At 46.4% G+C, this 13,893-nt stretch overlaps 1 protein-coding gene across 3 annotated transcripts in view; it reads left to right on the forward strand.

Annotated features, from left to right (window-relative positions):
- Clpb (caseinolytic mitochondrial matrix peptidase chaperone subunit B) overlaps positions 1-13,893 on the forward strand; it is a 123,498-nt gene that overhangs the window by 79,158 nt on the left and 30,447 nt on the right. For all 3 annotated transcript variants that reach the window (XM_031387595.1, XM_031387597.1, XM_031387598.1), the window contains one exon: positions 10,745-10,842. In XM_031387595.1, the coding sequence (XP_031243455.1) occupies positions 10,745-10,842 (98 nt within the window). The remainder of the gene's footprint in view (positions 1-10,744; positions 10,843-13,893) is intronic.

Genomic DNA, 13,893 nt, shown 5'->3' on the forward strand with positions numbered 1-13,893 from the left:
AAAAAAAAAAGTACTGGCTTTAAAGATTACAGTTGAAAACCAAATCCCCATAAACCTCCTCCTTGCACCCCTCCTCTTGGCTCCTCAGATTCTGCTGCCACCCAGAACCCTGGCCAGGTTACTAATGAAGGAAGACCACCCTGTCTCCCTTCTGCCTTCTGTGAAAGTAAGATAGCCAGCCCCTACTCGCCCCAGATCCACACATATTCACAGGTGGCTTTTGGTGTAGGATGGACTGCTTAGTGATGGTAATTAGAGGAAACATAACAGTAGCTGTCATTCACTGAAATCTCACTACATGCCAAGGCTTTCATTTCTTCTAATACCTAACTAACTCTAAAAGGCTGAGACTTATCATCTACATTTCCCAAGTGTGTAAGAAGGGCACCAGACTATTTGGGAGCTTGCAAAAGGTTCATCCTCAGGATCATTGTATTATATTTTGATTAAGTTCTCTTGAGCCAAATTCCACAGTCTGCAGCCCCAGAGTTTCTAGAGGGTAAAGTAGGTACCAGAATGTTGGTTGGCTGATGGGTTGGTTGAATGGATCATTGCTCTTCCTTTTGAACTTGCCTTCAGGGTTAAGAGAAACTTGGCTGAGTGTCTGTAGCTTATGCCAAGAAGTATGGATTTTGTCTCATCTCCTAATGCCCAGCTGTACACAGACATGTTCCCTCCTACTCAGTAACAAACTGCCTGGAACTCTTTCCTGGCTCATATTTACAAGAGAATGTGATAAATTCCGTATTGATCCCTCCTGTTCCACTGTAAATTTTGCAAAAGATGATTAAATAGAGCAATAGAGTCTGCAGGCATTGTGGCTCAATATGTTGTGGACTGGTGTATCGACCTCCTCCATCCAAAGGCAGCCTGCGCCTATCCCTGCTGCCCCAGACCAGTAATTAAAATCCTGTGAGACTGGGATTTAAAATCCAATCATATCCCTGAATCAAGCCTTCTAGCCTCCCCGTGTGACGAGTGCAATAAGGTAACGGCAGGAGCATGTTTATGTCTGTGCTGAAGCAGTCCCCATAGGGTGAGTAAGAAATGGAGAGGTGGGGAGCCCTGCTGGCTAAATCACTTCACCCTGACACCACAGCAACTTGTAAGACAAGCTGCAGGTACATAAACAAGTCCCAGCCAAAGACCACAACTCAAGCTCTAAGAGTAAAACATCAAGCACAAAATTCACAAATCCGGTTTCACTGTAGCTCCTATTCCCACAGACAATGTGGTTAGTTTCAGTGAGTGATTTGGTCCTGGTTAAGCTACTGGGGGAATCTGGCAGCCAGATGTGTATAAATTTCCACCAGAACTCTGACTTAATCTGAACTGAAGCTAGACTTTCTTGTACTGAGTCCTGCAATCAAGACACAGGCTACTGTTGGAGATAGGTGTGCCCACTGTCCACCCTGCAGGATCAGGAGCTCCCTAGGAGCAGAAACATCATCTCACTCACTTTTGTATCCCTCATAACTACTTAGCACAGTGACGGACATAAAAAGGACTCTCAGAAAGTGCCTTAGAGTTAATGGGTGAGTAGTTAATATTAGTTAATATTGAAAAATTGGGCCTGGCTGGAGAGGTGGATCAGTACTTGCTGCTCTTGCAGAGAGAGGGACAGGGTTTGAATTCCAGCACCCATATGGCAGCTCACAACCATCTATAACTCCATTTCCAAGGGATCTGACATCCTCTTCTGGCCTACATAGGCACCAGGAAAACTTGTGGTACATAGACACACATGCAAACAAAATACCCATTTACATAAAATAAAAATCTAAACGAAATAGTAAACTATGACATATCAGTGTACACTTAGCAAGTAGCTGTCCATTCAGTGCATGAGCAGCACTTCTGGTGCTTTGGAATTTGGCTAGGCCATATTCTACCTTCATACTTTCTGATGCTTAGCAGGTCAGCCGTGGAATGCATCCAAAGGTCTTATTATTAACCTCCTATTTCTGCACTGTAGCAGGCATGGTCTCTGAACTATCGGTTTTTTCTCCAGATCAAACCACCAACCAGTTCCTTGAACCATTTTTCTCCTGTGGCTTCTAAAGCCTTCTCTACACCAGTTGTATTTCCCAGAACAGTCTCTCTTTTGTCTCTCTTCCAAAACCTATGACTCCTCATTTATACTTTACCTCTTTAGTGTCAATCTTCTGTCGGAAGTACTTGGTACCCTTCCCACTCTAATTACATCTGCAGATTTAGTGAGTAGCCCTGCCCTGTGATGTCCCTATCAGAAATAAACATGCTGAACACGACTAAACCTGCTTACTGTCACTGGAGACTTTTCTGGTCTGTCTTTTACCCCACCCCTCCTGGGGTCTGGGTGCCAATTAGTCCCTGACTGACATTCTATATGTTACTGGCATCCAGCCCACACTCTATTGTGACCACAAGCTTTTCCAGAGACATCCCATCAAATGTCTGATGAGGTCACCCTTTGCCCTAACTACCTGACTGAGCTCACAGGTAATCCTGATATAGATGGGACCCATCAGATGCCCAGCTGTCACTGCCTCTTTCTAGAGGTTCACAAAGCTCTCTACTGATATGCTTGCTCCTGGAAATCAGGCACCCTATGGAAAGTTTATGATCAGATGATTGCTTTTATTACTCAAAAAAGGAAAAATGACTCAAAGACTACTTATTTTACTACATTTATTTATTTGCAGTGCGTATGTATACAAATTTGCACACGTACATGCACATGCCACAGCATATTTATGGAGGACAGAGGACAACTTGTGGGAATTAGTTCTCTCCTTTATCATGAGTCCCTGGGCTCAAACGCTAGTAACCAGGCTTGGTGGCAGGTTCCTTTACCTGCTGAGCCCAAGGGCTAAGTTTGTGTTCTGTTCCTCTTAGCTGGAGCTGTGGTTTCTCTTCTCCCCAGACCAGTGGTGCATAAGGGAAGGGAGCCAGTCTATCTCCTCATCCCTCTGCCCAGCATTATCAAATTTCTCTTTCATCTGCCTCTTCTCCTGCTGCTTCCACTGTGTGCCAGTCTTTGGCCTGTTTGTTAAGTGGGACTTAATGGGGTTTCTGAGAGAGGCCATGAGGAAAGTAGCTTTCTGTCCCCCAAACTCCAGAAGACAGTGGACCCCCTCAGCTGGCCATGGTGCGGGGCATCAAGGAGAGGTTTCTGGGTGATGTCCAGGAAGTTAAGTTACGTGGCTCACCATTTCCCTATCCCAGAATGGGAACCCTGAATGGGAAGAAAGGAAATGCTGGACCATATCCTTTTTACAGAAACGTCTGTCCCCAGCTCAACGTTGAGAAACTCCACTGTCTTGCTGGGTCCTGAAGCATCTCAGCACATTGGAAGGGAGGGGGAAAAAGATGTCTTTCTGTCTTTGAGTCATTGGGCCTTTGGTGACACTTTGAGGTGGGATGGAGGAGCAAAGCTAGTGTCTTTTAAAATTTTTCAAACATTTATGGAAGAGATTTGAATCCCTGTTTTAAATCTTAGCTTCTCTGTTTGCCTGCCATATGACCACAGGCAAATTATTTCAACTCTGAGCCTGTTTTTTCTTCGGGTCATGAATTATTCAGGCACAGTGCGAGACTGTGTACCCAGCAAATGTTAGCCTCTGCTCTCACTCTTCCAGAAGACCAGACTGTCTGTAAAGTGGGAAAAAAACAATACCTCTCCTGCTTTCTTCACTGAATTGCTAAGGATTAAACCCATGGGTGTAGCCAGCAGAAAATGCAGCATGGAGCACACGCCTTATAGCTACTCTTGGCTGAGGGTATATATTTATACATACATGCCTGTAAGAGTTTGCAGTGTGTGTGCATTGCAGTGGTCATCGTGTGGTGAAGAGAAGACACTCCAGATAAAGGCCTCAGGAGATGGGACTCTCTTGTCCCTCTCACTGTACCTCCTTTGTCACTCTCAAGACTCCTACCTCTGTCTGGCCTCAGGAGTTAAGGAGACTGGCTGTGACAACTGATATGTAGCAGGCCACCACCAGAAAAGGGAATGAGGAGAACAAGAGCCCAGAGAGGAGATTCCTAGCCACTGGCCTTGAAGAATGTAGGACCTGGTAATCAGGAAGACAAGGAGCAAGGCTTTGGGCTGAAGGAACTGTTCAGATACCTTGTCAGAGAGTGGCAGGGAAGGCACATAGCTGTTTTACCATCTTTCCGAAAGCTTCCTTGATATGGAGCTCACTACCGGAAATCCTAGTCTACATGGGGACTTCTAGTCATGGAGGACATCTCTAGTAGTCACCAAAACCACTCACTGGAGATAGTAAAAAGACTGCCAACATTGTGAAATTCAGGACAAAAGGAGCAGGAGGCAGAGGTAAATGTGAAAATGAAGAGTAGATGAGAAAGCCTTTACAGAGAGATCACTGTCATCTTTTGTTCAACTGTATTCAAACTTTGTCTTACTCAGTCCTCATAAAATCCATAGAGGTTGGCAGTAGTACAGCAGCCAGCAAAAGCAGCCACCAGCAGAAGTAGCAGCAGCAGGTGGGTACTCCTCACCCACCTGCTCCAGCTAGTGAAGGGAAATGCTTCTCCTCTTCCCACCTACAGGACAGAGTAACATCTATAAAGATGGGTCAAGACCAATCATGAGTCTAGGGGCTCTTGCTTACAGGAACAAGGCGCATGATCACACACTTGCCATTAGAAAGGCTCTTCCAGCAGGCTGAACAGCTGTGTTTAGTCGGCATCAAAATACAGCTTCTAGCCGGGCGTTGGAGGCACATGCCTTTAATCCCAGCACTTGGGAGGCAGAGGCAGGCAGATTTCTGAGTTCGAGGCCAGCCTGGTCTACAGAGTGAGTTCCAGGACAGCCAAGGCTACTCAGAGAAACCCTGTCTCGAAAAAATATATATATGTATGTATGTATATATGTGTGTGTGTGTGTGTGTGTGTGTGTGTGTCTCATATCCTGAGAAGACAGATTTTCCTGGTGAATAAGTGCATCTGTGCTGGGCCCTCTGCTGGTGTTAGCAAAGTGGAGACAGTGTGTAATGATAGCCTTTCATGGGAGGGATCCTTGCAGGAAGACAGGCTAAGGCTATGGGAGCATAGATGGTGATACCCACCTTTTGCTGAGTACTACCCCATCCTAAAACAGCCTGTGGGAGGCCAGTCAGGAAGCCTTTCTGGAAAAGATGGAGTCAGTGGAGTCAGGGGACACTCTACTTCAGATTCAGTAGAGGAAATACTTGGGAATTGGAAGAGCTCATATGCAGGTCTTTCCCATTCAGAGTGTGTGATTATGTCAAATCAAATGTGGATGCTAGAGCAAAGAAGAGCTGCTCCGTAGGCACCAGTGAGCCAGGCCTCTCTCACGACCACCCCTTTCACCATCTTCACCTGGGTGAAGAGATCTCAGCCAGCCACAGCTGCACCAACCAGCACCATGCACAACCAACCACCCCTACCCTACTTTCTGGGCCCTATCCCTATTGACAGATCCCCCAGAATCTGAAGGAATTCAAGACAAATGGTTAAGAGGATGGAGTTAATAAAATTTGAAAAATTGAGGCCTGTCACTCCACTAAACTTTTTTCAATACCACTGACAGAAACATATTTCCCCAATGAGTGACCTTCCACAGCTGTAGCGGGCAGGCGCAGCCGCGCTGCTAGGAAGCTGGGCTGCTATTTATCAAATATTATAAGCTGGGACAACTAATCTGGAGCAGGAGAGGAAGGAGGGGTCCTGCACCACACTGCCTAGGGTGCTCCAGGTGTTTGCCCCAGCCCCAGACAGCCAGTGGGAGGTGACGGATGGCCTGCGATTAGCGCTCCCACCTCCTCCCAGCCTTCTCACTTGCTCCCAGAGGCCTGACCCTCTAGACCAGCTGCTTGGCCTGGAGGGGCCCTGGGTGGGAGGCAAGGGGAGGTCAGGCCAGGGCACGGGCCATCCTGATGCTCCTGGAGAGGGCAGCCGGGTGAGGCCCAGCATGGTTATTTATTGGAGTGTAATGGTTTGTGGCCGTTGGTCGTGAAGGTGAAATCGATCAGTGGTAGAAGTCAGGTTCTATCAATTATTAGAGCAATTAGTCAAGTCAGAGGGAGGGTATGAGGCTGGGGGAGTAATATTGGATGGACATTATCCAGGTGCCCCTGCCTCAGCCTTCTTAAAATGGGGGCACATGTGCTGCCCTGAGGCTCGAGAACCTTGGAGAACTCGACTGGTTTCTCCTGGTGAGTAGCCTGACCCGAGTCTTCTGGACTGGAGCCAAGGCCCAGCCCTGTAAAGGGAGTCTCAGTGCTGGCTGGCCCAGGTGCAGAGATGTCCTACCTGTCCCCACCCCATGCTTTATGAGAAGTGACATGACTCCTGCTAGAAATTACTCAGTGGCCAATGTTTATGGCACACATTTTTCATTCTGTAAGCAAATATAGATCACTGACAGCACTTGTTTGGAGCAGCTAATCTCACCCTCTCTTCTTTCTTCCACTGCCTTCTTCTCACCTTCTCTTCCCCCTCCCCAGCCCCAGCCCCCCACCCACCTATTCCTCCCTGCCTTTCTCTAGTTCTTCCCCCTCCTGGACAGCTCCTAATCCCCATTGCACAGAGCACATACTTAACAGCAGAACTCCTCTCCTGGCATCGAGAGAAAGGAGAGGCTTCTCCATTACTCCCTTGAGGCTCTTGCCGAAGCTGTGCCATAGGGATGTGAGGAATGCTGTCTGGCACTGGCTCCTCAGACCTTGCCAGTCCCATTCAGTACCCAGCACCCAGAAAGCAGGACTATGCCAAGAAAATAAACCCCACAGGTTCTGGTCCTTCTTGAGTTCTGTGGTTCTTATCTATCTGCCCATCCTTCAGCACAGAGGTCAACCTCTGCCTGTGCTGTCATGTGCTCAGGTCCCCTCGGAGAACTGAGTTTATGTTAGACTCAAGCTCAGAGGAGACCTGCTTCTTAAAAACAGGAAAAGCTGTCTGCAAAGACTGGTCACGTGACTGAGGTAAGGATTTGAGAAGAGGTCTTAAAAAACTCAAAGGAATCAATAACCAAAATACCAGTTACCACAGAACAGTAAGGAAGGATTAAAACAACAACAACAAAACAGATTCCCAGCACTCAGGATAACAAGGCTCAATCAAGTTCAAGGATAAGGTAGGCTATGTAATGAGTTTAAGGTTAGCTGTCTCTAAAGACAAAAACAAGATGAGCATTGGGAGAAGGAGCTAGAGAGAGCTCATGGGTTAAAAGCAGATGCACCAGGCAGCTCATAACCACTCAATACCAGCTCCCATGCTTCTGACCTCTCTGTAGGCAGCTCTCTCCTTCTCTCCCTACACACACACACACACACACACACACACACACACACACACACACACACACACACACACAGTAAATCTCTAATCTCTGGGTGGCTGTGGGGGGGCTGTATATAAGGAAGAAACTGCCCATTGGCCTTGCCAGTCCCCATCCTGCATACACAGCAGCTGCTGCTGTGCCACTGCAGGGTCCAGTGAGTGTCAGCTGATCTAAAAGAAAGAATGAGGCTCCATTTGAGCATCATAAGGTCTTAAAAGGCTAGAAACAGTAGTGATGGTAAACACTCACATACTCATTGCACTAGGCTTTGCAGGAGAGGGCAACCTTACTGGTTGGTGCTGAGGTAAGAAGATCTCTCCTTGCACCTCCCAAGACACTCCCCCCTCCCTGGAGGGATTTAAGCAGTGGTGCATCATTGCCACTCTGTTGAGGTGTGGAGAAGTAAAGTTAGGAAAACCCGGGCCAGGGTAGACTCCTGGCTCAGAACAATAGGCCTGCTGCTAATGGTTGCACTTGAGTCCAGTTTCCATGTCTATATGTTGGAGATTTTGATTCTCCGGGGTTGAAAATGTTAGATGAATAAAACAAAAACATGCTAAGTGTCAAGCCAAGAACATTCAGTGATCAGTAGACTCTTGCTACTGTCACTCCAGGGCATGTACTAGAAAGACATGAAGCAAACTAACCAGAGTTGGGCATGGTGGTGTGCACAGCTAGTCTCAGAGGTCTGAAGCAGGAATGGCCCAGCCTACGTATTCAAGGCCATTTTGAGAGAGAGTAAATGGGTGTGGCTAATTAGTGGCCCATACCTGTTAAGCACCCAGAGAACTATATGAGAGAGATCTTGAGTTCAAGATCAGCCTGAGCTATATAGCAAGACAGTATCTCAGGAAAACCAAAGGCGAACACAAATACAACAGAGACTTGTACTGTTTATGAAATAGATAAGAACACGTGGTATCTTCACAGAACAGAATATCATCCAGCCATGCTACCACATGAAGGAAGCTTGGAAATACTATGCCATGAAAGAAGCCACACACCCGACGGTGGTGGCGCACACCTTTGATCCCAACACTTGGGAGGCAGAGGCAGGCGGATTTCTGAGTTTGAGGACAGCCTGGTCTACAGAGTGAGTTCCAGGACCCCCATGGCTACACAGAGAAACCTGTCTGGAAAAACCATAAAAAAGAAAGAAAGAGAGAGAGAGAGAGAGAAAGAGAGACAGAGACAGAGAGAGAGACAGAGAGAGAGACAGAGACAGAATAAGAAGCCACACACAGTGACCACATATCACACAATTCCAGTTATATGAAATACCAACGAAGAGAGAACGTCAACAGTTGGGGGAGAGTGGGAGGGGTTGGTTGGTTGGACTTTTGGTTTTATCTTGTTCTTTGTTTGCTTATTTTGTTGTTGTTGTTGTTCTTGTTTTGGGGGAGTTGATAATTGGTATGGGGTTTCTTCATGGGAAGGGGATAAATTAGATATTACTAATAGTTATATAACCTGAGATTAAACACCAAATGGTATGCTTTAAAACAGTGGATTTAGGACTGGGGAGATGGCTCACCAGTAAGAGCAGTGGCTGCTCTTGCAGAGTACCTGGGTTTGATTCCTAGCATTCATGCTGTGGCTCACAACTCCAGTGACACCCTGTCCTAGCCTCTTCATGTACCAGGCATCAGGATTTTAGGGGCCTAGAAATGTCGTTCAGTAGTAGAGCACTTGCCTAGAATGTGTGAAGTCCTACTCCCAGCACTGGTTAAAAAAAAAAAAAAAAGAGGGGTAGTAATTTACAGCATATGAATTCTATTAATAAAATATTATATTAATATTCATTCCTGATCAAAAACAAGATCATATAATCTTTGGGGGGGTCAGAAGTAGTTGTTGTAATTGTTGTTTGTTTTTGTTGAGACAGTATCTCAGTGTGTAGCCTGGGCTGCCCTGGATCTTCTGTCTCAACCACCCAAGTACTGTCATACCTTCATGCCTGACTTAGTGTTTTCCTATTTAAAAGTTTACAATGTCCCATCTCCTTCCCTGAAACATGCAAGCACTTGTTGAATGTTTACTATCATTGCTAAGTTATGGAATCTAAAGAAGCAGAACCTCGGTGGGGAGTTTTATAATGTGAGGCAGATTTGGGAAAACTGGCTTTCCTGTCCACAGTGGTCAGTATCCACGCTAGTGGGTCCCCCATGCTCTAATGGCAGTGATTAGCCACAAGTTAACTCCCCTTAACTTGTGTACATTTCTCTAGTAAGAAAGGAATACAAGAAATACTAAGTACTTACTACCACAGCTTCAGTTGACATTGGACGGTGTGCCTATGAGGCAGGGCCTGCTCTGTCCTCAGGCTCCACTGCTTTGGGGTTTGCAAGATAGCTGGCATTGGTTAGGGTTAGGGGTGGGAAGAGAGTTGCCCAGAGATGGGCTGTGGAAAGGAGAATCTGGCAGCATGGAGAATGAGAAGAGGCTTGTCGTTCCAAGCCTTGACAAGTACACACCATATACTGGCCGATGTGTGCCAGTACTTAGAAGGTAGTCAAGTAGCTCTCAGCAAGCCTTTTTCTCATACTGGAGCTCTTTGTCCTCTGTACACACCCTCTTTATCAGCAAGCAGGGCAAGGTCCTGAGATGCCCACAACTTCTAGAGGACTCCGCTGACTCAGGTTGGCAGGAAAGAGAGAAGAGCTGGGTGTGGTAAGTCACACCTGTAACCCCCCAAAACACACACACACACACACACACACACACACACACACACAGGAAGCTGAGAGAGGAGGCTTGCTTTGAGTTTGAAGCAAGCTTACTCTATGTACAAGTGTCAGGGCTACATAAGAAGACTCTGTCTCAAAAGAGAAAAATAAAAGATAAGGAGAAAACCTGAATAAGACCTTAAAGTTCTTATTCAGGCTGTTCTATGTTGGAAAGGAACCCTTTTATATGACTCTGTGAATCAGAGTTGCTTTGTATGCAGTTATATTGGAAAATGTGAATGTTTTAGTGAATGTATGTAAGTATATAAATGAATGCATATGCTGGCATTGTGTTGGGTATATGAATTTATTTGCAGGATTTTGTTAGCAAGTTTAGCTCTGTATGGGTGTATGAGTGTGTGTGTGTGTGTGTGTATGAGTGTGTGAGTGTGTGTGTGTGAGTGTGTGTGTGTGTGTGTGTGTATGAGTGTGTGAGTGTGTGTGTGTGTGAGTGTGTGTGTGTGTGTGTGTTGTAGTAGTAATAGTTGTAGAAGAAGGCCCTAGTATCCTGATCTCCATTAGGAAGGACCACTTATTCTCTCCTTCCAGAGTAACTTGATATGTTTTTCCTGCATTCCTTCTGCAGTCTCATAAATTTCCATGGAGATTCATACTGAAATTGAGGTGCCCAAGCCACCTGTAGGTAAATACTGAGGGCACACTAATCATTCATATAGCCTCTAACCATTTATCCTTCTTTTTCCAGGAGCCAACCCCCTTCAGAGGAATGAGATGGGACACACACCCCTGGACTATGCCCGGGAAGGGGAGGTTATGAAGCTTCTGAGAACTTCTGAGACCAAGGTGAATAGAGAGGAGGCTCTGTGGACTCCATACATCATTTAACCTTCTATCCTTTTTTTTTTTTTTTTTTTTTTTTAATTTGGTCTATGGGTGTTTTGCCTGTGTGTATGCAGTATACCGTGTGCATGCAGTGCCCCAAAGATACTGCAAAAGGGCATTAGATCCCCTGGAACCAGAGTTCAGACTATTGTTAGCAGCTATGTCGGTGCTGGGAATAGAAACCAGGTCCCCTGCAAGAACAGCCAGTTCTCTTAACTGCTGAGCAATCCCTCCAGTCCCATGACCTTCCACTTTTTAAATTACTTCACGTTCCACACCTTCTTAGGTGAAGGACCTTCTTCTTCTTTTGTTTTCTGGCAACTGGTCTTACTACACAGCACTCCCATTGTAAGTTATCAAGACTAAAACAAATGCAGTTAACCACAGGATATATAGTAGGTTCTATGCAGGAGTGACCTGGGAAATACTGTCATTCTTGATCCTTTGTTCTTTTTCTAGCCTGCAGATCAACTTCAGTGCCTTAAGATAACCCCAAGTGCTGGGATTTCAGGCATGCAGCACCAAGCCAATCAACCTTTGATTGTTGTCTATCTAAATTTACACTTAGCCCTGGCCTTTCCAAGAACAAGGTTTCTAGTCATGACAGTGGAGAAGGAGAGGCCCAAGCCATTTGCAGCTTCTGAGAATTAACTTTTTTTTTTCTTGAAAGGGTTTCTTGAAAGGGTTTCTCTGTGTATCCCTGGCTATCCTGTAACTCACTCCACAGACCAGGATGGCCTCAAATTCATAGAGATCCACCTGCCTCTGCTTCCCAAGTGCCAGGATTAAAGGTGTGCATCACCACCACCTGGCTGTCATGTTCATTTTTAGAGTGATGGCCTCCCAGCTTCTTTTTAGCAGAAGGCACCAGCCAAATGAAGTTTTGAGTAAAACATGAGTTCCTTAGGCCTCACGTACCCCACAGCCTCCAACAACATCCTTTTCCACCATGGCTCCTTCACCATTACCCTCCACACACATGCCAGAGCCTGGCACACAGTCTAAAGAAGAAATGTCTCCATCCTAATGCTAGCTTCTCAACCAAACTTTCCAGCTCCCTAAAGAATAAGACTAAGGCCCCTACCTACCTTCTGCAGCAACAGAACTTACCATTTGGGCGCATTTGTGTAGAATCCAAGAACCAGAGTCACAAATCTCAGATCTGGCAGGAACCTAGTCATCAGATCTATGATGGGAAATCTTAAAAAAGCAAATCAAATGAGTCAGAGGGAAATGGCGCTGTTCTGGCTGAAGGAAAAATGGCCTGGAGTGTCACCCATGCATCACATACACTCTTCCCTCCTGCCAGCTGTGGAGAGGCCGCTGTCTTAGAATGAATATAAATTTCTGAAGTGTGAACCTGCTGGCTTGTTTTACTCCTGTAGATACTGGAGCCAGGGTTATGATAGGTCCCACATTGAGTTTGCATCGAAACTGAAACTAACTCACTTGACCACAAGGCAGGACCTAGCCTGGAATCCTGGGCTTCTGACCCCTTGTCTTTGCTCTTTCTAATGCTAAGGTCTTGTCCAAAGAGATAATTCAGTGTGACAGGTCCAACCTACTGGCAGATCCTCTGCCAGTCTGAGACGCCAAAGGCGTGGGTTCTTATCCTACCTAGCTCTGTCACTCTGCCTGTGTGACCTTGGCACAAGAGCTTTCCTCACTGAAACCTCAGTGAAGCTCCAGAAAAGAAGAAACACTGAACTGAAGAATCCCTAAGATTCAGCTGGCTATATGAGTGCATCCATCAGGGTAAGCTGGACTGTGCTGCTTGTGATCATCCAGAATTTCAGTGGTTTGAACAACAAAGGTTTGCTTTACCTTTTGCTGATGTTCACTGTTGCTGGGGAATTAGAGTAGGCTCTGCTCAATGAGGGCACTCAGACCCCACCTTTAGAGCACACTCTCCCACTACCCTACCCAAGCCCCATTTGCTGGTTGCTTGCCAAAAGAAAAGTATACTCTGAAGTGTCTTAAATTTTCAGTTGAGAGCTGACAAGATAGCATTACCTCACAAGCCCGGCAACCTGGATCTCTAAAACCCTAGTTAAGGTGGAAGGAGAGAACTAACTCCACATAATTGCCCTCTGACCTCTACAGCCATAGCAACACTCCACAGCTGGACTACTCAGCCTGGAAGTAAGATCCCTAACTTCCTACACCTCACTGGCCAGGACTAACCAAAGGATCCCATCAGATCAAAGGGGGCAAAAGAAGTAAGCCTACCTTACTTGAAGACAAGGAGAGCTGGAACCACTTGGTGATCAACTTCACTTACTCCTTATCTTAGGATAATTTCCTCAAGAGAAGGAATGGGCTAAGAAATGGTAGCTAGCTTTTCATAGCCCATCCAGATTGGTCCTTGGTCCAAAAAGAACTACCAAATTCAAGGGGCTGTTTTTTCCCTCCCTGTGCTCAGATTGCATGCCCTAGAACAGCTGCCCTTGCCCTGCATGCTCTGATGAAGAAATTCCTGCTGGTTCCAGATAGCCTTAGTACTGTATCCCCTCATCTCCTCTTAGATGGAAGGACAGACTACACTTGCCAAGAACACCTGGAGGACCACTTAACAAAGTGTGGTCACCTCAGGGAGGTGGCCACAGTATTAGCCAAGTACTAAGGCTAGAACCAAAGTGAGCTACCTGATGGCCAGAGTCACCTGTGCGAAGCAGACCCTGCTCGAGCTCCAAGGACAGCTGCATGTGCTCAGCAGATGTTGAGCACTCAGAATCTGTCTGTCAAGGACTACAGTACGGTGGCCAGAGTACTGAGCCTTGAAAAAGCAGAAGGCAGCAGGAGTATCTGGCTAGCAAGGAGAAACTGCTCACTCCAAAGTGCAGGAGTGGCTCTCACTGTGAGGAGGAGACATTCGATGGCAGAGCTTTCACAACAGAAGGGCTTGCTTCTGCAGGGAGGCAGAATACCACGGAGATGCAGCCAGGTTCCATAGATTCATGGCCGGAAGTCTGTTCTCTGGTGTCAGCTCTGTGCCATCAGCCAGTTGAGACC

Source organism: Mastomys coucha, unplaced genomic scaffold (genome assembly GCF_008632895.1).
Source record: "Mastomys coucha isolate ucsf_1 unplaced genomic scaffold, UCSF_Mcou_1 pScaffold21, whole genome shotgun sequence".
NCBI lineage: Eukaryota > Metazoa > Chordata > Mammalia > Rodentia > Muridae > Mastomys > Mastomys coucha.